This window comes from Peromyscus leucopus, chromosome 4 (genome assembly GCF_004664715.2).
Source record: "Peromyscus leucopus breed LL Stock chromosome 4, UCI_PerLeu_2.1, whole genome shotgun sequence".
Lineage (NCBI taxonomy): Eukaryota > Metazoa > Chordata > Mammalia > Rodentia > Cricetidae > Peromyscus > Peromyscus leucopus.
In genome coordinates, this window is record NC_051066.1 from 45877629 (window position 1) to 45899618 (window position 21990).

Consider the following 21990-nt stretch of genomic DNA (forward strand, 5'->3'; position numbering starts at 1 on the left):
GACAGGACTGCAGGCAAATTTGTCATCACTGGGAATTAACCTGCTGTGTTAGTTACTGTCCTCATGGCTGCAGCAAGGTGCTGGACAAAAGCAGGGAGGGAGGGAGGGTCCACCCTGGCCCTGTGGTTGGAAGCACAGTCCATCATGGCGGGGAAGGCGGGGCATCGGAGCTTGAGGACAGCTGGTCCCATTGCCTCTGCAGCCCGACACAGGGAGATGAAGGCTAGTGCTCCACCCACTTTCTCATTTTATCCCAGGCTAGGACCCCAGCTCATCTGAGGATGCTGCCCACATTTAGGGCAGATCTCTTCAATTAACTCAATCTAGACACTCCTTCACAGACATGCTCAGAGGTTAGTCTCTTAAGGTGATTCTAGACTCTGTCAAGATGACAATCGATGTAAACCATCATACAGCCCCATCTGGATCCAAGTAGGATGCGATATGCTCACTCAAACCTTTTCCCATCAACTAGAGAATGAAAGACAGCTATGACAGTCACCTTTCACCTCTCTAGCATGCATAGTTCCCAAAGGTCAGAGCAGCATAAAACACAGAAAATATAAGCCATGACTGGACAGGCAAGCTGGAAAAAAAAAAAAAGTGAGCTCCCACCGTCATTCTGGACATCCAGATTGTGGGGAACTCTACACAGCTTCTGGACCTCTTCTCAAGGCCTCAGTGTCCTGCCCTGTGAGTGTTTGCTGAACTGGTTCTCACCATCTCCCAGGGGCTCTTTTGACCCAGAGCTGTTCTTTGCTTTTTCAGGAAACAAACTGGATGAAAGTCCAGGGCTGGAACTTCCTCCTTGGTGTGTTTGACAAGGACTGACGTACTCCAAGCCCTTTGAATCCCGGAAGTCCAGAACACACCCAACCTGATTGATTGCAGCAGCGTCCAGAATGCTGGAGCGTAACTAAAAGACGAAGCAAAGAGCATTTCAACATGAGGGACCCACTGACGAATTGTTCGGTGAGTAGACCAGTGTGGTCTGTGTGTGGGAGGGTTTTTAACTGCAGAAATTTGAGACAATCAGAAAGAAGGCATGTTTAGATGTTGGCTATGGTACAAAAGTCTGTAGTTTTTCTTTGGTTTAGTTTAAAATAGAGCCCTCTCGAAAAAGTGACAGTCACAGCTGTCTTTCATTCTCAAATTGATGGGAAAAGGTTTGGATGAGTATACAGCATCCTCGGATCCAGATGGGGCTGTTTAAAAAGCAGGATTAAGGCGCACACCAACAGTGCCAACATTGCGTGTGGACTAGATATGAAAGCATGCAGACTGTCTGCAGTGCATTTTGGCTCAGAGATGAAGTCAGGGAAGAAGGTCCTGTTTCCCACCCCTTACTCTGCCCCCACTTTTTAATCAAATTGTTTAATAGTTTAAGACCACAAGATCCCAAGCACTACAGACCACAGAACAAACTCCCACTCTGTCAGCCTGGTGAACGATTCACCAATGTGATTGCTCCGGTCCCGAGAGCATTCTCCAAACACAGAATTGATCAAAAGTCCAAAAACACAGCAGGGTCATCAGCAGTAGTGGCAGAAATTTGACCTAGGAGACAAGAAGCAATGGGAATAAAGGGAAGATTTATTTATTCCAAAACAGAAGTAATCGAGGATTTTCAATGTCTTACTCCAGGAAGCAGTGTTGTAAAGCTCAACTTGGTGAGCTCAGAAGCCAGGAATTGCAGCCATTGTAGTCAATGTAGTCATTCATATATTTTACTGAAAACAAGCCTGTGGACAGGCAAGGGAGGTCCGTGAAGAAGCCGTAAGACCAGCAGAGGGCTGCCGCTTTCCTTTTGTTTATCCCAAGGGCGAGGAAAGCATGGGGTTAGGAGAGATGGAATTGTACCTGCTAGTGTGAGTTCCAGAGTCACATGACTGAAGGGAGGCAAATGCCTAAATGCCCAGTATATTGTAGCACTAGCCCCGTTAAGCACAAAGAGATGAGCTCAATGAAGAAGTATTCCAACACTGTGATGGATGATGATACTGAGTGAACCACCACACACCCCATTAGCACCCGATCCTCAGTCTCCTCGGCATTGGGTGGTTATGGGTAACCTTTTAGAGAAATCTGTTTTCTCTCTTTGAACTTGCTCCCTATTACATTTTAAAATCTCCTGTCTCAACATAGCTACCTGATGATTTATTCCCCTGGTGCAGGGTGGTAAGGTGGGACAGGGGTGGGATAAGTTGAGGCAAAAATCTGGTACTACCCATCATTTAAAAAGAAAGCCAATGCGAAGACAGTATAATAGACTAAAGAGAGGGAGATGGGAGAGAGCACCAACTAAGTTTTTTTAAAGAGGAAAGAAGGGGGTTGAAAGTCTACAATCTTTTTTTTTTGTAGGTAGCAAAGCTTATGTACCCCCCACCTCTATAGCAGTTCAAAGCTCTACTTCCTGGGGTGCTAGATGATGCCTTTTCCTATTCTGAACATCCCCAAGGATGTTTGTTCTTGTCCATGACTGAAAACCATGTCTATGGGCCCATTGCCACCAAAGGTATCCGGGCGTCAAGAGGAGGCGGATATCCCTTCAGCCTGAACTTCTAAACTCTGTAAAGCCACAGAGTATTTATTTATTTATTTGCAATTGTTTCAGCTTTATCAAATGTTCAAGTTGACTTCCTGGCACAATCCCAGCTTGGACTTGGGGGAACAATGCTCCACAGTTTGGGAACATGCTAAAACAAGGGCACGAATTTCAGATGAATGCCTCGGAAGACACTTAGCGTTTTTTATAGAGAACCAAAAACTCCTACTGTCTGACAAATGTCCTACACTATAAGGTCCTAGCTTTGCACAAAGCACGATTAAACATCTTTATTAAGCTGTAATCTTAACTTGGTCCACACCAATGGATTTGTGTATCAATCTCAGTGGGTCAAGAGCAAAGTCAAATAACTAAAGAAATGGGGTGAGGATCTATATTTACACTGTTTCTAACTGAAATGTAGAATTTTCTTCAACTTTGAGTATCCAATTTTAGTAGACAATCTAACAGTGTCTAGAACTGTGTAAACAATAAAAAACACAGATATTTTAATATAACCATGTTATTGTAGATATCACAAACTATTGCTTATTCTCAGCCTTATTTAGATATATTGGTAATTTTTAAGACTTGTTATTTAGCATATTAATATAAACATCTAGCCTAATATCATAAGCTTAAAAATATATTTTATAAATATATATATATATATATATATATATAATCAATGTGGTTCCATTTCCTTATAACCCTGTGGTATTTTGTTTTATGCATTTAAAAATAATATTCTAAGTGAAACATGTTTTACTGAACTCTGAAAGCAGGCCTGGTACGAAAACATTTAAAGCTACCATTGGGGTCATGCTTCCGTGAGAGAATGAACTGCTCCTCTGGGCCCTTCAGCCTCCAGGAGTCATGACAGTCGCGTCTGCTTTCAAATGACTGTCACTGGAGTAAGCTGAAGAGTGCTAGACCCTGCGTGGGGCTTTTAAATAATCACGAGGGGGCTGGAGCTTATTTTTTAAGCGTTTTTTCTTTAAGTTCTGATTTTAGAAAGGAAAAGAATTGGCTCCCAGCCTTGATGCCTGTGAGCTTATCATTGACACCTAAAACTATGCCACAAGAAATCTTCCTCAACTCCATGTGCAAGGAAGTTGATAGCATCAAATTCTTTCCAGAGGAAATGACTCAATTATGTTAAAAAAAAAAAAAAAGAAAAGGAAAGGAAAGTACCACTTTCTCCCTTCCTATGAAAGAAGACTGTAACAACCAAACTGAGCGACAGTTACAAGCTACCACCAAATGTTTGCATTGTAGGTACTCATAAAGAAGCCAGAAAGGAGCCTGTTAGAGTACACCCCTGCTTCCTACACCCTCAGCCTGTTTGCTTGTGAAATCAGCTGCCCAAAGACCAGGCTGCTCCTCAGCTTGGTAACCTGGCTCACATGCCAGCTTGAACGTCTTAGCCTGCTGGTTCAGCCTGGGTCCCCAGCTGTGACTGGCAAGGACTCCAAAGGCACCAGTGCTGTGGTCCATGGCTCCTGGGAGCCTCTACTCCCCTGAGAGATGGGGAAGGGCAAATAGAGTCTGGCACAGATACTGTGAAGTCCAAAGCATCTTCAGTGTGTGTCAGTGAAATGTGTAATAAGCATCCTCCATTCCTTAGGCCTCTGTTTCATCAGCTGGAAAATAAGAGGAGGAGATGGGAGATGGTACTGTTTCCTTGGTACTCTGTTTTTCACAATTTAAGAAATCCTACCACAAAACTTCAGATACCAAACATATCTCTGATAAGTACAAGTAAGCCCTTAATTTGAGGGGCAGTGTTTTGAAATAATCAGCACCAGTGAGTGAGAATTCACATGGAGTCAGGTGCACAGGCTTGGCATGGAAAGAGCACCAAGAAGCTTGGTCAGCTAAATTCAAGTCCGGTGTCATGGCTTCTTGAGCTCTGTGAAGATCACCATTATATGCTTTTTGAAAAGTCCATATGAGTATCCACAGCAATAACGTATTTTTCTAGAGCAATTGGATTTAATCTTTTTCAGCATTCAAACAGTGTAAAGTCAGAAGGAGCAAATGGTCCAAGTTCAACAGTAGTGTTTTATCATGTTTCCAGCTCAGCTGTCTAGTCATTCCATATGCTGGTGGCCTAGGTGACCATGTTTGGCTTTGCTGTTTGTTTCTTTTGTTATAGCAACACTTAAACAACAGAATTTGCTTTACAAGTGTACATCAGAAACATTTTCCTCGTGCTGGGTAGGACATGCCTGTATAGAACAGCTGTAAATGTGAAGGATTTCTTTTAAGGTTTCAGAAATGTCCTAAATATCCTGGTTACCAGCAGATTAATTCTTTATAAAGGGAATTTTTTAAAAAAAAAAAAACATGATATGTTATCTTATGAATTAAGGGTCCAGGGGAGAAAGAGCATGCTTGAATAAATTCATGTGGAGATAGAGCATCAGCATTGAGTTCTTCCCTGGGATACATATGTTGTAGGGCCAAGATATATGAAAGCTCAATAAGGAGGAAAAGACATCTCAAACTTACTTTCCACATGATTCTCACTAGAATGAATCCTTTTTCGCTTCTTGGTGATATTAAGAAGCCATCTGGGCCACTGGTACCAGGGCATCAGCTCTCTGAGTAAGCTTAGTTTGCTTATATCTATTAGCTATATGCAGACATATAGCTGTAATGGATAGTCTAGTTGATTTAACCGCCTGACATTTCTAAGCACAAGCCTGTCCTTAGTCTAATGAGGTCATGTTTAGCTCTTTGGGTCTTAACTCTAAGTAAGAGATTTGGCTTCTGTGCTTTCCATACTGTGTCCCATGGAACCTCTTCAAAGTCCCCTCTGACCTGTGGGAGTGGGTGGGAAGGGGAAGTGAGACCAGGACAGAGGAGCCAAAGCCAAGGTGAAGAGATTTTACTGCCTCAGATGAGAGACAGTCTGAGGTTATCTGATCTCACACACACACACACACACACACACACACACACACACACACACACACAGGACTAGATAGTCACAGGATCTTCTCTAACATTTAGGTAAGTCTACTTTTAAAGAAATTGTGTTTCTGTTCAAGTTTGAGTAAATGGTACATGATAAAAAGTCCAGGACCATTGACTCTAAGGAATTCAGCTGAGTAGATAGAAACAGTCTTAGTATCTCTTTTATTTAAGGAAGTCTCCTTTATCTCAGTCCGGATCAGGAATTCTGGGGAGTTGCCTGCACACTGAACATCAGGTCAAAGATAAAGATTCTACCTCGTGTTGTTATAAAAGGAACATCCTTCTTTATCTTATCATTAAATTAAGAACAATATGATGCATTGTCTGGGTACAATGGATCTCAGGAAATGGTTTACTTGAGGCGTGGATCCCTCCGACCTATGATCTGACCAGAGTGGCTGAGGCAGCAGAACCATTGGCCGTTTCTCTGTCTGGAAGAACTTTGTCCATTCACCACCACTTTGTTCCAATACAAATACTTTCTGTGAAAAAAAATATGGTGTATTTACCATCTTCCAAATCCTTCAGCTGACAGCTCCTGAGTCAACAGAAGCCGGAACTGTGCTTTACTTGAGAAAACCCCTTTCTTTACAAGTTGAGTTAAGGACTAGAGAAATAGCTCAGAAGTAAAGAGCACTGGCTGCTCTTCCAGAAGACCTGGGTTCAAAACCCATCACCTTCCTGGTGACTCACAACTGTCTGTAACTCCAGTTCCAGAGGATCCAACACGCTCTTCTAACCTGCACAGCTACCGGGCATGGGGGGGACACACTTGGAGGCAAAATCCTTACACATTTAAAACAATACAATAAATAAATCCAAGGAGAAACTCCAAGTTGAGATGAAATGCTTTTGAGGGAACAAGGTGACTGATACCTGCCTTGCCATAGCTCCACCACCATAACTGAAGACAGTTGAGGTCTTAACCCTTAAGAATGTCCTGGCCTCCCAAAACTTGTCCCAAGAAGACTATAAAAAGATGTCTTAGAGGGTTTTGAAGGCCTAAGAAATTGGAAACTGCAGTGACCCCAACAGCACAGTGTGTACAATTCTGTAGAAGCATTTTCAGTGATTCTTAGTCAGATGAAGTCGTAGGGAAGCCATTCTTCCCATGTTCCCCTTCCTTACCACAGTCCCCTGTTCTCACCCCAAGGCTGCCGTGATGGTGATCTGATGTGGCCTTTTCTTTAGTCTTCCCTTATACAATATATCCTCCCTGCAACGTCCTCTCCCCCCTACTTCTGCTCTCCCCCAGATCCCCTGCTCCCCCATTTCCCTTCAGAGAAAAGCAGGCCTCCCAGTTCTATGAACTGAACATGGCACAACAAGATGCGATAAGACCAGGCACAAACCCTCACATCGAGGCTGGATGAGGCAACCCAGTAGGAGAAAAAGGGTTCCATGAGCAGGCAAGGGAGTCAGAGACACCCCCATTCCCACTATTAGGAGTCCAACAAAATCCCAAGCTAAACAACCACAGCATGTATGCAGAGAGCCTAGTACACACCCATGTAGGCTCCATGATTGCCACTTAAGTCTCAATGAGCCCCTATGAACCCTGCTTAGTTGATTCTGTGGGCCATGTTCTCTTGGTGTCCTTGACACCTCTTGCTCCTACAATTCTTCCTCTCCCTCTTCTGTGTCCTCAGGGTTCCCCAAGCTCTGCCTCGTGTTTGGCTGTGGGTCTCTGCATCTGCTCCCTTCAGCTGCTGGAGGAAGTTGATGATGATTGGGCTACCCATCTGTCTATGAGAATGGCAGAATATCATTAAGAAGCATTTCATTGACTTTTTTTGGGGGGAGAGGGGGGTTAGTTGTGTTGGTTCTGAGCCATCTAGTTTCTGGTTCCTAGTCATCCGGGCAGCATCAGGCATGGAGGCAGGGGTTGCCTCTGGCTTGGGCCTCAAGTTAGGCCAGTCATTGGTTGGCCACTCCCACAAGCTCTGAGCCATCGGTGTCCCATTATATGTTGCAGGCAGGACAGGATGGAGTGGAAGGTTTTGTGGCTAGCTTGGTGTCCCAGTCCCCCCACTGGGAGCCTGGCCTGGTTACAGAGGATGGCTGGTTCAGGCTCCATATCCCCATTACTGGGAGTCCTCACTAGGGTCACCCTCACAGGTTCCAGGAAGTTTCCACTACACTAGGTTCCCACTCGCCCCCTAAATGTCCACCTATTCTAGTCATTTCTGCCCATACTCTCTCCTTCCATCCCTTTCTCCCTGGCCTGATCCCTCCTGTTCCAATCCCCACCTGCTCCCTCAACCCCCATCCACCCACAAAATCTGTTTTCCCTTCCCAGGGAGATCCATGTCCCACCTAGAGCCCTCCTTGTTACTTAGCCTCTCTGGGCCTGTAGATTGTAGCATGATTATCCTTTACAGTTAATATCTACTTATAAATGAGTACATATCATGTTTGTCTTTCTGGGCCTGCCTGGGTTGCATTGATCAGGATGAATTTTTCTGGTTCCATCCATTTGCCTGCAATGACATTTTATGATATCATTTTTTTAACAGCTGAGTAATACTTCATTGTGTAAATATACCACATTTTCTTTATCCATTCTTCGGTTGAGGGACATCTAGGTTGTTTCCAGTTTCTGGCTATTAAGAATAAAGTCACTACGAACATAGTAGAGCAAGTATCCTTGTGGTAGGATGGAGTATCTATTGGGTATATGCCTGAGTGGTATAGCTGGGTCTTGAGATAGATTGATTCACAATTTTCTAAGGAACCGCCATATTGATTGCCATAGTGGCTGTACAAGTTTGCATTCCCACCAGCAATGCTCCTTGTCCTCACCAGCATGAGCTGTCACTTGTTTTATTGATCTTAGCCATTATGACAGGTATGAGATGGAATTTCAGAGTCATTTTGATTTGCATTTCCCTGATGGCTAAGGATGTTGAACATTTCTCTAAGTGTTTCTCAGCCATTTGAGTTTCCTGTATTAAGAATTCTGTTTAGCCAGGCAGTGGTGGCACATGCCTTTAATCCTAGCACTTGGGAGGTAGAGAAAGGAGGATCTCTGTAAGTTTGAGGCCAGTCTGATCTTCAGAGTGAGTTCCACAGAGAAACCCTGTCTTGAAAAAAAAATTATCTGTTTAGCTCTGTACCCCGTTTTTTTAATTGGATTGTATGGTGTGTTGGTGTCGGCTCTTTTCTTAGGGCAGTCCATCTTGGCAATCTTTCCTTCCAGTCCCAGTTCTCCTGGTGGGAAGGGGCTCTTATCCTCACTCTCACTCTGAAAGTCCAGGTCCCTCCAATCCTTCACCCTTCTGTGTCTGCTCAGCTCTAGCCCCAGCCCTAGATTTGGTTGAGAGCAGAGAAGCTCACTCTGCGAGTAGGCAGCCAAGTCTGGCTTGCCCAGGGCCCTGGTTTCCTTGTTGAGCCTTTGTTTCTGCTTTGCTATAAGCAGACAGGAGAAACGATAAGAAAATACAGCTTAATCCCAGGAGTTATTTCTAAATTAATCAAATAAGAAAGCTGAAGCTCCTATAGAGAACCTACTAAGTTTTATTGACATGAACTAAGATTTAAACAAATGGAAAGACTTTCACTGTGTTCTTGGATGGCAAATCTAAATACCATTTTAAAATGTTAATTTCCTCTAATTCATATAAACACACAATAATATGATTTTGACTAGGATTCTGACAGGGATGTCAAAAAAAAACCAAAAACCTTATAATTAGATAAATATTCATATGGAAGAATAAATGTCCATGAATAGCCAAAGAAATTATGAAAATGAAAAAAAAAAACATTGCTCAGAAAGAGCTCATTAGAAGTTTAGTGTCTCTGTAACTTAGAAAAGCATGGAGTAGGCGTCATTACTTCCTGTATGACTGTGATCTTTGAGAAACACAAACCTAGGACTGTGCGGTGGTTTGAATGAGAATGGCCCCATAGACTCATAGAGTTGATGTTTGATTCCCAGTTGGTGGATTATTTAAGGAGTAGGAGTGTGGCCCTGTCAGAGGAGCTGTGTCACTGGGAGTGGGTTTTGACTTTCAAAACCCACCTCGGACCCAGTCTCACTTGGGATCACGTTCTCTGGCTCCTGCTTGTGAACCAGACGTAAGCTCTCAGCTACTGCTCCAGGGCCATGCTGTGCCTGCCTGCCTCATGCCATGCTTCCCACCATGATGGTCATGGACCCACCCTCTGAAACTGGAAGCAAGTTCCCAATTAAGTGATTTATTCTCTGAGTTGCTTTGGTCATGGTGCTTCTTCACAGCAATAGAACAGTAACTAAGATAGACAGAAATAAACAGGCCGGCTTCAATTTTGGTAAATTTCCCTGGATTTTTTTCAGAGCCAGCCAGAGGAGACTTAATATTAAGCTAAGCAGTCATCCAAAAATGTGTGCCCCCCTTAGCCACACAGGCCTTTACGATGGCAGTCATCCCTACAACAGCATTTTGAATTATGGGTGTGCTATCTATGGAGGTGGTCATAATTTTCCTGTCATTTCTTCCCCCAGTACAATAAAGTATACAAGAGCCTGAAGGAGTTTGCTCAAAATGGAGAGAATTTCTGCAAGCAGATCACATCCGTCCTTCAGCAAAGGTACAAAATGCACATTTGCAACAAGCTATTCTTCCTCTGTAGTTGCAGCTAGCGACATGTCTGGAGGGGTGATTAGAAGCTGCACCGCTTTCCAGAACACAGTGTTCTATTCTGGTGCTTGAGAAACTGGGTTGAAGAATGAGCCTCCTCCGTCGAACATTTATCAACTGGTGCCATAAAGATCAGACACCACACAGAGGACTTCTGCTTAGGAAGACTCAGCCAAGCCTCTTAGCCTCAAACTGACTTTATCATGCTCCCAGGGGCCCACTCTTACATCTGATGTATACGCCAATTACTGTGCTTTTCACACTGACCTCGATTATTAGTTTATGTTTTTCCTTCCACCCCAAGGGCAGGGGCTATGCCTTACCCATTGTATGATAAGAATGCCTTAGAGCCTGGTCTTCAATCTTTTTAGTCATTTTCTAAAGAATGAATGGATGGATACGAAGCCACTGTTTTTACTATTAATATCTCCTCTTAATACTAAGTATGGCTGTGAATAAAGCTGTTCACTGGGCTAAAATGAGCACATTTCACTCAGGCAATAAAGGGCAGAGGGGGGGTCTGCTTAAAATTAAAGAACCACAGAAAGGAGTTGGCTTACAAGAGGGTCATCTGGGCCTTTGCTCTACTCTAGACATCTCTATGATAAATATTCTAAAGCCACTTTTAAGAGAGACTGTTGTGTTTTAAAAGGAAACTGTTTCAACTTTAAAATATTGTAGGGCTGGCAATGAAGCTCTGTGATGGTGTGCTTGTGTAGCATGTGTGATACTTCAACCCCAGAGCACTGCACACACACACACACACACACACACACACACAATTTATATATGTGCCATACAAAATGATACCATGAATTAAGAGCATTCCTCATTAGCAAATCAATAACAAAAGAAAACATTAGCTTTATCAGAATAATGAATGACTGGGAGAGCTCTAACAACTTTTTATGAAGAAAAACACAAGTTTGTCAAATGGAATAAAAAAGAAAATAAAGTGAGATATATTTCCATTCTAATAGTCAAACTGCCTTAATTTTCCAAAAGAGAAGAGAGAGGGTGCAATCCAAGACAGTGTTTCATCTATAAGAAAATATTTTATTGGCCTCAAAGGAAATTATTTTTAAATAAGACCAGTTAACTATCCTATAAATCCAACTCTTTGCTTAGATAAAAGTCTCTTCTCCCTGAAAAGCAGGAAGAAGTATATACTGATTAACCAGGCAGATGGCCCAGATGGTAGTCATCTGGTCTTGATTATTTAGTGTCCAAGAGTTCAAAATTAGTGCCAGATAGACAGCTATGAAGACAGGTGACAGAGGTTAAAACAGTGGCCCCAACTACAGCAGGCTCCACGGTGGATTTCCAGGATTGGAGAAGCCACTGCTTCTCCACTCTCTTCTTGTTTCTCCCTTATCCAGATGTTCACCTGATGCTTCACTTTCTTCCACAGCCAGAGTCCTGGCTTCTTACCTTGTTTCTCTTGAAGTCCCTTCCCAGGACCAGTACCCGCCCTCTCAATGTGTGAAAGCCGCCATCTCCACATTCTCAAGGAGCAAACACGGAACCCTTGGGCAGTAAAGATATCTCCCTTCATGGTTTTCCTTCCTTATGGACCAGATTTAGAATCTGAAAATCTATAGGATGCTGTAGGCCAAAGTAGCAAGCACATTTCTGAGTTTAAGAACTGCACAACATAAATGCAAAGTATGGGTATAATGCTTTAATAAAATTGACCTTGAATAATGCTGAACAACCATGTGACAGATGTTTTGTAAAGCTAACCTGGAAGAGCCAGATCATTTCCCTCAACCAGGATGCCACTGCTGGGGTACTTTATATTGGCTCCTGATAATTGTTCGTTTGAAGTGACCCTTCCTACTTAAGATGCCCAGGTGCATGGGCATGCTTAACTGTTTGATAATGCAGTTAACCTGAGGGATATATATCCAGAGAACTGTTTTCTAGTGGATAGAAGCACTTTATTAATATATGAATGTTTTCCTCATGGTGTGCTTTTAGTCCGCAATCTTATGAGCCGGTTAGCAAAGATGGATGCTGCATCACACCCCTGGATCAGACCAAGCGATGTAATATGGAGGTCACTACCTCTTCCTCCTGTGCTTGAGCTGACTGGACAAAACTAATCCACAAGGCCCAGTGATTGAACTGCACCTGGCACATTCGCTCTCACGTGCCTCATTCTATGACTCCAGAAATTACTTCCCTAATCATACAGAACACAAAAGGCTGGTTCTTGTTTAAGGCAAGGGTGGCTACCTATAATCCTAGCACTTGGTAGACTGAGGCAGGAGGATTGCAAGTTCAAGGTTAGCCCAGGCTATATAGTGAGGTTGTATCTCAAGCAAAATAACAACAACAAAATAACACACACACATACCAAAAAAAAAAAAAAAAAAAAAAACCACAGACAGAAAAACAAAAACAAAACTATGCTGCTCAGGAGGCTCAGGGGGTAAAGACGCTTGCTGCCGAACCTGACAACCTGAACTCCGTCCCTAGAATCCAGATGGTAGGAGAGAATTGTCTTCTGAAAGTTGTTCTCTGACCTGCACACACACTGTGGCACACTTGAGTACACGTAAACACACACACACACACACACACACACACACACACACACACACACACGGGGGGGGGGGGGGGGGGGGGGGAGGTGTCAAAAGAAACGGTTATGAAAAGCAAAGAAAGGATATTTATTCCATGTGGCCACTTTGAGGAAAGCAAATACAAGTAAGGACATCCAGTGACCCACAAGACCACCTCCAGGGGGACTGACATGAGGACGAGGCTGAAGCCGAGGGCAGGAGGTATGCATAACTAAACAGTGCTGGTCCAGGTGTGTCTTGCCCAGCCCTGGCCCAGCACTGTCTCAGTTCTAGTCAGTTCTGCAAGGTGGGCTTACAAACTGGATAGTCTGAACTAAAACTATTTCAAGGGGACAAGATCCCACTCTGGTTAGTACCAGGGTCCCAGCCTAAGGCTTTGGGAAATTTTAATTTCTTGAGGTTCATTGTTCCAATAGTTTGCTAGCCCAAGAGGAGGGGTATATGTATCTGTCCTTAAGTGTCTTCCTTCAGCTGCAAGGCCAGGGATGTTTCCTCTCAAATGGGCGGGCTTATTTTATACAAATCAATGATGCATTCCATTTGCATTGGATATAGGTGGGAAAGCCTCCTAAGGCAAGTGAAACAGCATTCTCAGAATGAGTATAGTAGATGTGCAAAATGAGGGGGAAGACACAGGAGATCAGGAAGGCAAAGCCTGTGGCCCGCAGATGGTAGACATCATGCATGGCACTTGGTAAATATTTGCAGACTGGATGAATAAATATGTAAAATAATCACTGAAGATTTTTTTAATGTCCTACCCACATTATCAGAATAAGGATTTCAGTATCCCTAGAGGGTTACATTTCCAGACACCTTGCCTGGGAGTCCTGACTGGATGCAGTTCTGCTGAGCAGAGTTTTGCACTCAGGCATGCACAGAAGTGGACTCACAGTGGAGTTACGACCCCAGATACCGTCACCTTCTCTAGTTCAGCTCCTTCTTGCTTTCTTCTAATTGGAGGTGATAGAGAACTGCACAGGTTAGTGAAATGACGTTTTACCGGAACATTCCACAACTCGGGGGTCGTCACACTCAGCTTCTTCTGCCCAATGAGTTACTACCATTTCCCTGGTTTGCAGTCTCAAACTCCGGTTCAGCCAGAGACCCTCGACTGCTCCTACTATGTTTAAAGTCAAAGTGCTCGGCTTCACGGTAGCACAACTGCAGGCCATATTTAAAAGGACAAGGGCATTATTTTCAGATGCCATGTGTGAGAGTTTGGCTTCCCGCATCACCATAGCTAATGTTTAAAGCAGCTGCGATGGGAAATCAATTGTTCCGTTGCGAGGAAGCTCGGGAACAGGTTTTCAGATGGAAGAGTCACCACCATGGACATTAAAAGCAGAAGGGTACGTGCAGTAGACCGTGAGTGACTCATCGCAGTTGTTATCAACAAAAGGGCTAAAAACATGAAAGGAAGTATTAGACTCTGCTCATTTTCTTCCAGCCTCAGCTCCCTTGCCTACTGAACTTCCAGACATTTACTATCATACAAGTCATTTTCTAAAAGATTTATGTATTTATTTCTTTTACGTATGAGTGCTGTATCCGCATGTGTGCCTTTATTCCGGAAGAGGGCATCAGATCCCACTATAAATCGTTGTACATCACCATATGGTTGCTGAGAATTGAACCTGGGTCCTCTGGAAGAGCTGCTAGCACCTTTAATAGGTGAGCCATCTCTCCAGCCCACCATACAAGTCTTAAATGAGTTTCCAATATATATGTGACAGACTATTGGGTACACACACTCCTACATGTCTTTTAGAACCACAGAGTGAGAATGTCCAAACAGCTTTTCTCCGAAGCAGATTCTCCTCTTAGACAGATGTATTAACAAGAACCTCAGGTATGCCTAGACGTCACCATGATGTCTGAGACCATACCCAGCCAAGGCCTGTAGCAGAGATAGCCTGTCCTCATTCCTTCTATCCTCACCCATGGCCAAGATTTCCTGTCTCTCCTCTACACTCCCTTTCTAGCCAGAAAATTATTTTTTTTCCTTCCATGGCTTCCTTTATTGTTCTGGAAGAAGTCTCTTGATCTGTCTTCCATCTTGGAGATTGTCTTGCCACTGTGTGGCTCCCCTGTTTACAACAGCGCCTGACTGGGAGTAGCATGGATGGAGGCAGAAGTGTGATCCACTCTCATCCATTTTTATTAAGATGCCCAAGGCCGCATCCTCTCAGAGGAACTCCCGTTTCAAATCCAAGCAGGGTTGTCGCAACTTGCTGGCTGAGGCCCTGCCCTTATCCCTAATGTATCTTGTCATGCTGGGAACTTGGCACAAGGAGTCCAAGATGGGGGGGGGGTAAATGTATTTATTGGGCCATAACTGATTTTTTTGAAAAGTGGACAGAAAAATATGAGGCAAATTCTGGTGGGTGTTGGAGGAGAGTGGGGACCTTTTATAACGCTTGAGAGCAACTACCTGGCCTTGTCTCCTGGGCCCTATCTGTAGGACTGTATGTGATCAGCAAGGACATAGGGCGCCCACTGTCGTGTTAGGTTGTAACTTTCATGCTCTCATTTGCCCTGCCCGAGACTGGCCATTTAGAGTGAGGCACCGTGGGTTAAGAGTTAGGTTCCAATTAAACATGACGTCACCAGGTCAGGCTCCATGCACGAGGGGCCTGATTGACCTAGTCTTGTCCTGGGTTCCTGTCCTGAAACCCCGCAGTTCGCACTGTGCACAGGGGCAGCCGGCTGAGCAGGGCGCTCCAGTGCTAGAAAGGGAGGGACCGCTTTTGTATTTGGGGCCTTCTCGTCTCCAAAGTATTTTCTACTGTGACCTTGATCCTGCTTAAGACCCTTCAGGGGCTCCTTTAGGATGAAATTCAGAATCCACGGTGTTTTATAAAAAACTTGAGGTTTGGACTTTGCCTCCGGCCTTCTCTCTCCCCACCCCTGTGGTCCTTCCCCTCTCCATCTTACACCTCTCCCACATTATCCCCACCACCCAGTGGGCCATGATGTTATCACAGGCTGTTGTGCTGCCCGGTGGGTAGAGCCTCGCCTTCCGTGGCTGGCTCTGGTAAAACTATTCTTCCACATTCAGCGCTTCACTATGGAAGGCCGTCTTTAACTCAGGTCTACGGTCTCGAGCCTCCTCCCAGTCTGTGTGTGGCATCAGCACGCACCTCGGCTGCAGCTCTTCCTGCCTTCCTTCCCCTCTCCCTCCACTGGCCCTCATTCTCCCTAAATCCAAGACGTTGGGAGACTTTGTATCCAAAGGGCCTGCCTGGTACAGAGCAGGAAGTGTTCAACAGACTCCCCCAGTGAATGGATGTAGCAAAGTCTGAGTTGGTTTGTACCTGCAGGCAGTTATAACTAAGAAAGTCATGTTGGACAAATTCTGACATTGATTCTGACAAAAATCAACACATGGATGTATCTTTGACATTTGCCAACATGGTACTGTTTATGTTATTTTTGAACAAAAGCTAGGAAAGTAAAATCACAGAAGAGACTGTTTATCCAGTATAATCTGTACAGCAGGCTCTGCGCTAAATGTATCAAACCTTGGTCTCTTTGGCTCTCAAAAGTGATGTGTACACATCTTTATCAGTCCTCCATTAGTTGATAATGGAGGCTCTCCCGCTCCTTCTCTCGGTTATTAAGAACAGTTCCACCTACGTGTGTGATAGTATTCATTTGGAGTAAGATTTAGGTTCTATCTAAAAGTCTCTGAAGATTTCCTGTCTTGTCTGCTTCTCCCTCACAGTTCTCCTTTCTATTCCTGTGCACAGTGGACACACTGAACTTGGCAGTGAGCAGCCTCAGGGTCAGAGACTTCTAGCCGGTTAGCTTGAGGTCTGCATCCAAGAAGCTCTCCCAGCCACACATTTGCCTTCTTACAAGCTGTTCTCCGGAAGCAGAATTAGGACAATGGATAACAGTCCCATAGCTGGTCAGAGCACCGAGTCACGGGAGGGACAGAGCTTTGACCTGATTCTAATCGCCGGTAGCTACCCTGTTAGTTGCTAATTTTTACTTTTGGTAGTGCTGAGGGCCTGAACCCAGGGCCTTGGGCATGATGGCAAGTATTCTCCCCAGCCCTGCCTGTTAACTTTTAAGTTGGCACATAATAATTGCACAGATTTCTAGGAACAACATGATAATTTGACATTATGTATACAGTATGCGATGGATAAATAAGGGTAATTAGCATCTGCATGACATGGCATATGCTTACCATTTCCTTGTGGGGAAATCCTTTGAACCCCCCCCCTTCTAGCTATTTTGAAGTGTACATACTTGCCTATAGTCAGTCTAGCCTGCAGCAAAACATCTACATCTAGTCTTTCTGCCTCTCACAACTGGGTCCTCGTTAACCACTGTCTCCATCCTCCCACTTTGCCCCCATGACCGTCTTTGGTAACCTTTAGGAAGTGCGTAGAATTTATTTGAACTTGAATCTACCGCTCTGTTATAGCCCAGGCTGGACTGTAACTCACTGTGTAGACTAGGTTGGCCTTGAACTCTTGATTCTCTTTTCTCAGCCTCCACAGTGCTGGGATTATAGGTGTGCACCATGACTCCCAGCCTCTGGGAGTCATACAGCTGATTTATGAGCTGTGGCTGCCTTTCTAAAGGAAAAATGATAAGACTTGAATGGAAAACACCAGTACACCCAGCCCCAACTGGAAGTTGGTTCTGGCTCAAACTGAGAGGTGGAAGGCAGTGTGGGAGAACACAGTCTATTGAGATTGCTGAAATCCTTAATTCAGAGGAAGGCACGGTCACCTGCTTCCTTTAGCATGAGAAGACCTTTGTTCAGTGTTAACTAATTTTTCACAGACACAGAGGAAACCAGAGGACTTTAAACAATTATTTTGTGTAAGTTTATTAGAGCAGAATCCTCTGAAATGAACATAGCCACTTATTCTTACAGCTTCTGCTGCATCAAAACTACTAAATCTGAAACCACAGATTTTACGTGCCTTCTCTGGGTCAAAGGCAAGGTTTATTTTAAGATCTAGGTTCAACACTGGTTTTTGACTTATTGGTTGCTTCTCATTATTAGTAATAAAAATATATTGACCTGCCTTGCATGCTGAGAGGAAACTAAAATGTAAATGGGTGGAAAGTCAAAGTGTCATTTCCCCGGCTCAGAATCTTTAAAACTCACTGGAATGTTCTGAACTGAATTTAGCCACCATCAATTTCACACATGAAAAGGCCATTGCTTGGGCAAGACCTCTTCACTCATGTTACAAATGGTGTCTGTAGAGTGGAAGGAGACAATGGCAGAGGGTGAGAATAGGAAGCCCAGGGTGCTTCATGGCTTCTTCCTGGTTGTTTTAACAAGGAAAGAGAATCCCATGACTTGACTGGAGATAAGCTCTGCCCCTCTGGATTCCTTTCGCACAAGTATTGCTTTTTGACTGGGAAACATGATAAAGCAGCTCCCTTCAAGAGAGTGGATGATGATGCTAGGCAGTGGTGGCGTCTTTAATCCCAGCACTAGGGAGGCAGAGGCAGGCAGATCTCTGTGAGTTCAAGGCCAGCCTGGTCTACAGAGTGAGTTCCAGGACAGCCAGGGCTACACGGAGAAACCCTGTCTTAGGGGGGAAATAAAGGTAAGGGAGAGAGGGAGAGAGAAAGAGAGAGGGAGAGAGAGGAAGAATATGAAACCAGTCCCTGTGCTGCCTCAAGAAAATGCAGAGGTCCAGTCTGTTCTGTAGGTCGCTTGAAAGGACTGAAAGATATTCTTTTAGGATGTCTACACACACACATACACACACACACACACACACACACACACACACACACACATACACACCACAGTTACACACACATCACACACACACACACACCATACACCACATACCACACACACCATACTTAGACACACATATACCATACACCACACACACACACACACCACTTATATATACACATACACACACCACACACACCACACACAGACACACACAGACACACCACTTACACACACACCACAGAAAACCGCATGGTAGTCTTTGCTTCAATTTTCAAACTCACCCTCATTCAGGCTTACGAAAGTGACAGATGTCACTGTGTTTGTCTCTCAGAACATGACTTCCTATAAGAGTGATGAATTGAGTCATTGGACAGGAAATTGGTCATTGCCTTGGAATTTAGTCATGGGCATCTGCTAAGGTAAAAGCCACTGAGGGCCTGAAGGACGATGTCCCACACTACCTCCTCCTTCCCCTCCTCATGTCATTTCAGTTCCTTCTGCTGAACACTCCTCTGTTGGGGTGACACAGGTGGGCACCAGAAATTAGAAGGCAAAAGTGGACGGCTGCAGCCTGCTCTGTTTGGCCGATCCTAAAGTCCTCTGGGGTCATCAATAAGTTGCATGTAGAGATAAAGAACACAATTTTGCTGGTCAGAGACACTGGATCCCATTCAGCCTAACCTCAACTAGCTAAGCCGATGGCATTTGAGACCAGAGTCCCCCTCCATTGCCTCGTAGCCAGATCCCCATCATCTCCATTCCCCACTCACCAACTGATTTACAACACATGGGTGCCTCAAGAAAGGCCCTGGGGGGTCCAGAGGGTCTTTACATCTGCGCTGGGACAGCTGGAAGGGGCATGTCTAGAGGCCACACCGTGGGAGCTGCAGTGTGTCACAACACTGTGATTAACATTGAAGTGAGCAGCGCTGTAAGTTTTCAAATGCACTTTTGTCTGATTCCCCTCCCCGCCTTGCGGTATCTACAGCCATTCTCCGCATCTTGAGTAAGGGAGCAGCGTGGTTAAGCAGCAGGTTCTCTGGCTAGATCGGCCAGGTTTGAAAGCTAACTGCATCACCTCCTTCTCATGTGCCCTCAGTAGAGCGACCAACTCAACTCGGGGCCTGGTGTTCTCTCCCAGAAATGGACAGATAAACCATGTCTACCCCATATAAGTCACTGTAGGTTCGACACAAACAAAAATGAGCCAGAGAGATGAGTCAGCGGCAAGGGCTTGCTGCCAGGTCTAACAAGCCGACTTTGAGTCTCAGACCCACATGGCGAAATAACAACCAGCTCCATCAAGGGGTCCTCTGACCTCCAAACCTGTGCTGTGGTGCCCCCTCCCTGTGCTAAGTAACGAGAATAAAAACCTTTTAAAAAGAAAGAGCTAAAATGCTTACCATAGTATCATGCATAGTGTAAGGGCCCAATAAAGGCTGGGTGTTGCTATTTTGTGGACAAACAGAGCACAGGCCAAGTATCTGCAGAGTGACAAAGTGGGCACCCTTTGTGGGACAGAGGGCATTGTTGGGATACATAATCTTCATGTGTGGGTGACAGGAATTTTTTTTTTTTTTTTTTTTTTTTTTTTTTCGAGACAGGGTTTCTCTGTGTAGCTTTGCGCCTTTCCTGGAACTCACTTGGTAGCCCAGACTGGCCTCGAACTCACAGAGATCTGCCTGGCTCTGCCTCCCAAGTGCTGGGATTAAAGGCGTGCGCCACCACCGCCCGGCTAGGGTGACAGGAATTTTAATCTGGAAACTCACAAATCTGCCCTGACATTGATACCAATGCAAGAAAAGTCTGGCTTGGCAAGTGAATCTCCTTGGGTGGGTCTCTACATTCTTGAGAGAAAGCCTGTGAAAGTTAGGCAATGTGGTACATGCCCTTAATCGTAGCACTCAGGAGGTAGAGGCAGGAGAATTAGGAGTTCAAAGTCAACCTGAGCTCCCTGTCAAGTTCAAGGTCAACCTAAGATCTTGGAGAGGGGGTGGGGAATGAAGAGAGAGAATGCATATGGGTGGGTGTTCAGGAGCAGAGATGGCCAGACTCAGAAACTGCCAATCATCTGAAAGCAAGCCAAGAGCCTCCTCCCGACACCTACCTTCTTTCCCTATGAATCTAATGAAGGTACCAATATTAAGGAAAGCAGTATTTCCTTGTGCTAGCTGTCTCTCCTTCACTCAGTCTCTGAGCCTCTTTGTAGAGCCTGTGAGAACATTCTGGAAGTGAAATTGAACTGTGAGGGAGAGGCTGTTCTTGTCAGCATCCCCCTCTTGGCCTAGACACCCCTATGGGAAGACAACGGCATAGAGGACTGCGCTCTTCCCCCTGGGTTATCTCTCTTTGGATATCTAAAGATCCTTTTGATCCAGCATCATCAAATAACTAATATTTACTAATTGTTTTGTGCCCAGTACTGTGAGTCAAGAACTATGCATTCATTAGATTTAGTGCTCTATAGGGAAGGCTCAGTGGTTAAAGGCACTCACTACCAGGCTTGATGACCTGAGTTTGATTCCCAGGCTCTACACAGTGGAAGGAGAGAACTGACTCCTTTGAGGGGTCCTCTGACCTCTGAGTGTATACTGTGGTGTGTTCACACTCAAATACAAACAAATAATAAAATTAATTTTTTTTAAAAAAACTTAAGTGGATAGAAGTCATCTTTTAAAAAGAAAACCAGGATGGGGGAAGAAGAGAGAGACGGTATGTGTATGAAGTGAATAGGAACATAACTTCATTGTAGCTACAGATGGACCTACAACTAGGAAGTGATAAATAATTTTAAAAAAAGAGTAATTTGATTTCTCCAACAACCAACGATTTCCTGCTATCTTGTTCTGCATAGAAAGTAATGGATGAGCACCACAATAATGCCACTTGGGCTGGGCATCTGCCTACAGTCAGCTACTTGGGGGGTCAAGGCAGCAGGATCCCCCTGAAGCTACCACATGGTTAGTTCAATCATACTTATCACTTTATTTCCAACTCCTATTTAGAGTTTGAGCTGATGGGATTAGCAACAACTATGCTCCTCACTGGCTGCGTCAGCCCTCTGGGCTTCTCCTAACTAAGTGGCACAACCTGTGTGACTGGAAGGACAAGACTGATGGTTCTGGAGACCAGAGGTCTGATGAGATTAAGACTGTTGGTTCCTGCCGTGGACTGACTTGGGGATGCTGTCTCATGTCCCCTCCGAGCTTCCGGTGATTTGCTGACAATACATTGACTTACAGGTCTTCCTCTGACTCCTGCTTTCATGTTCGTGGCGTCTTTTCCCATGCACACGCCTGTCTCTGTGTCCAGTGCTCCCCCATTCATAAGGACACATCAAACTGTGTTTGGGCCTCATCTCTGAACTTGAGATTGTCAACTTGGCAAGACCTAAAGTCACATAAAAGATGTACCTTTGGGCATGTCCATGAAGGCATTTTCAGAGGGGTTTAACCGAGGTGAGAAGATCAAGGTGTGTTGCACGATCTCATGGGCTAGGGTTCTGGACTGAGTAAATGGGAGCAC

General features: G+C 44.6%; 1 protein-coding gene across 1 annotated transcript in view; it reads left to right on the forward strand.

The window, feature by feature from the left end:
* Positions 1–834: 834 nt before the first annotated feature.
* The window catches only part of Nostrin (nitric oxide synthase trafficking), a 56165-nt gene continuing 35009 nt past the window's right edge, over positions 835–21990 (forward strand). Inside the window, 2 exon segments of the mRNA XM_028882010.2 lie at positions 835–972; positions 10014–10099. Of these exon segments, the coding sequence (XP_028737843.1) occupies positions 946–972; positions 10014–10099 (113 nt within the window). The 5' untranslated portion in view covers positions 835–945.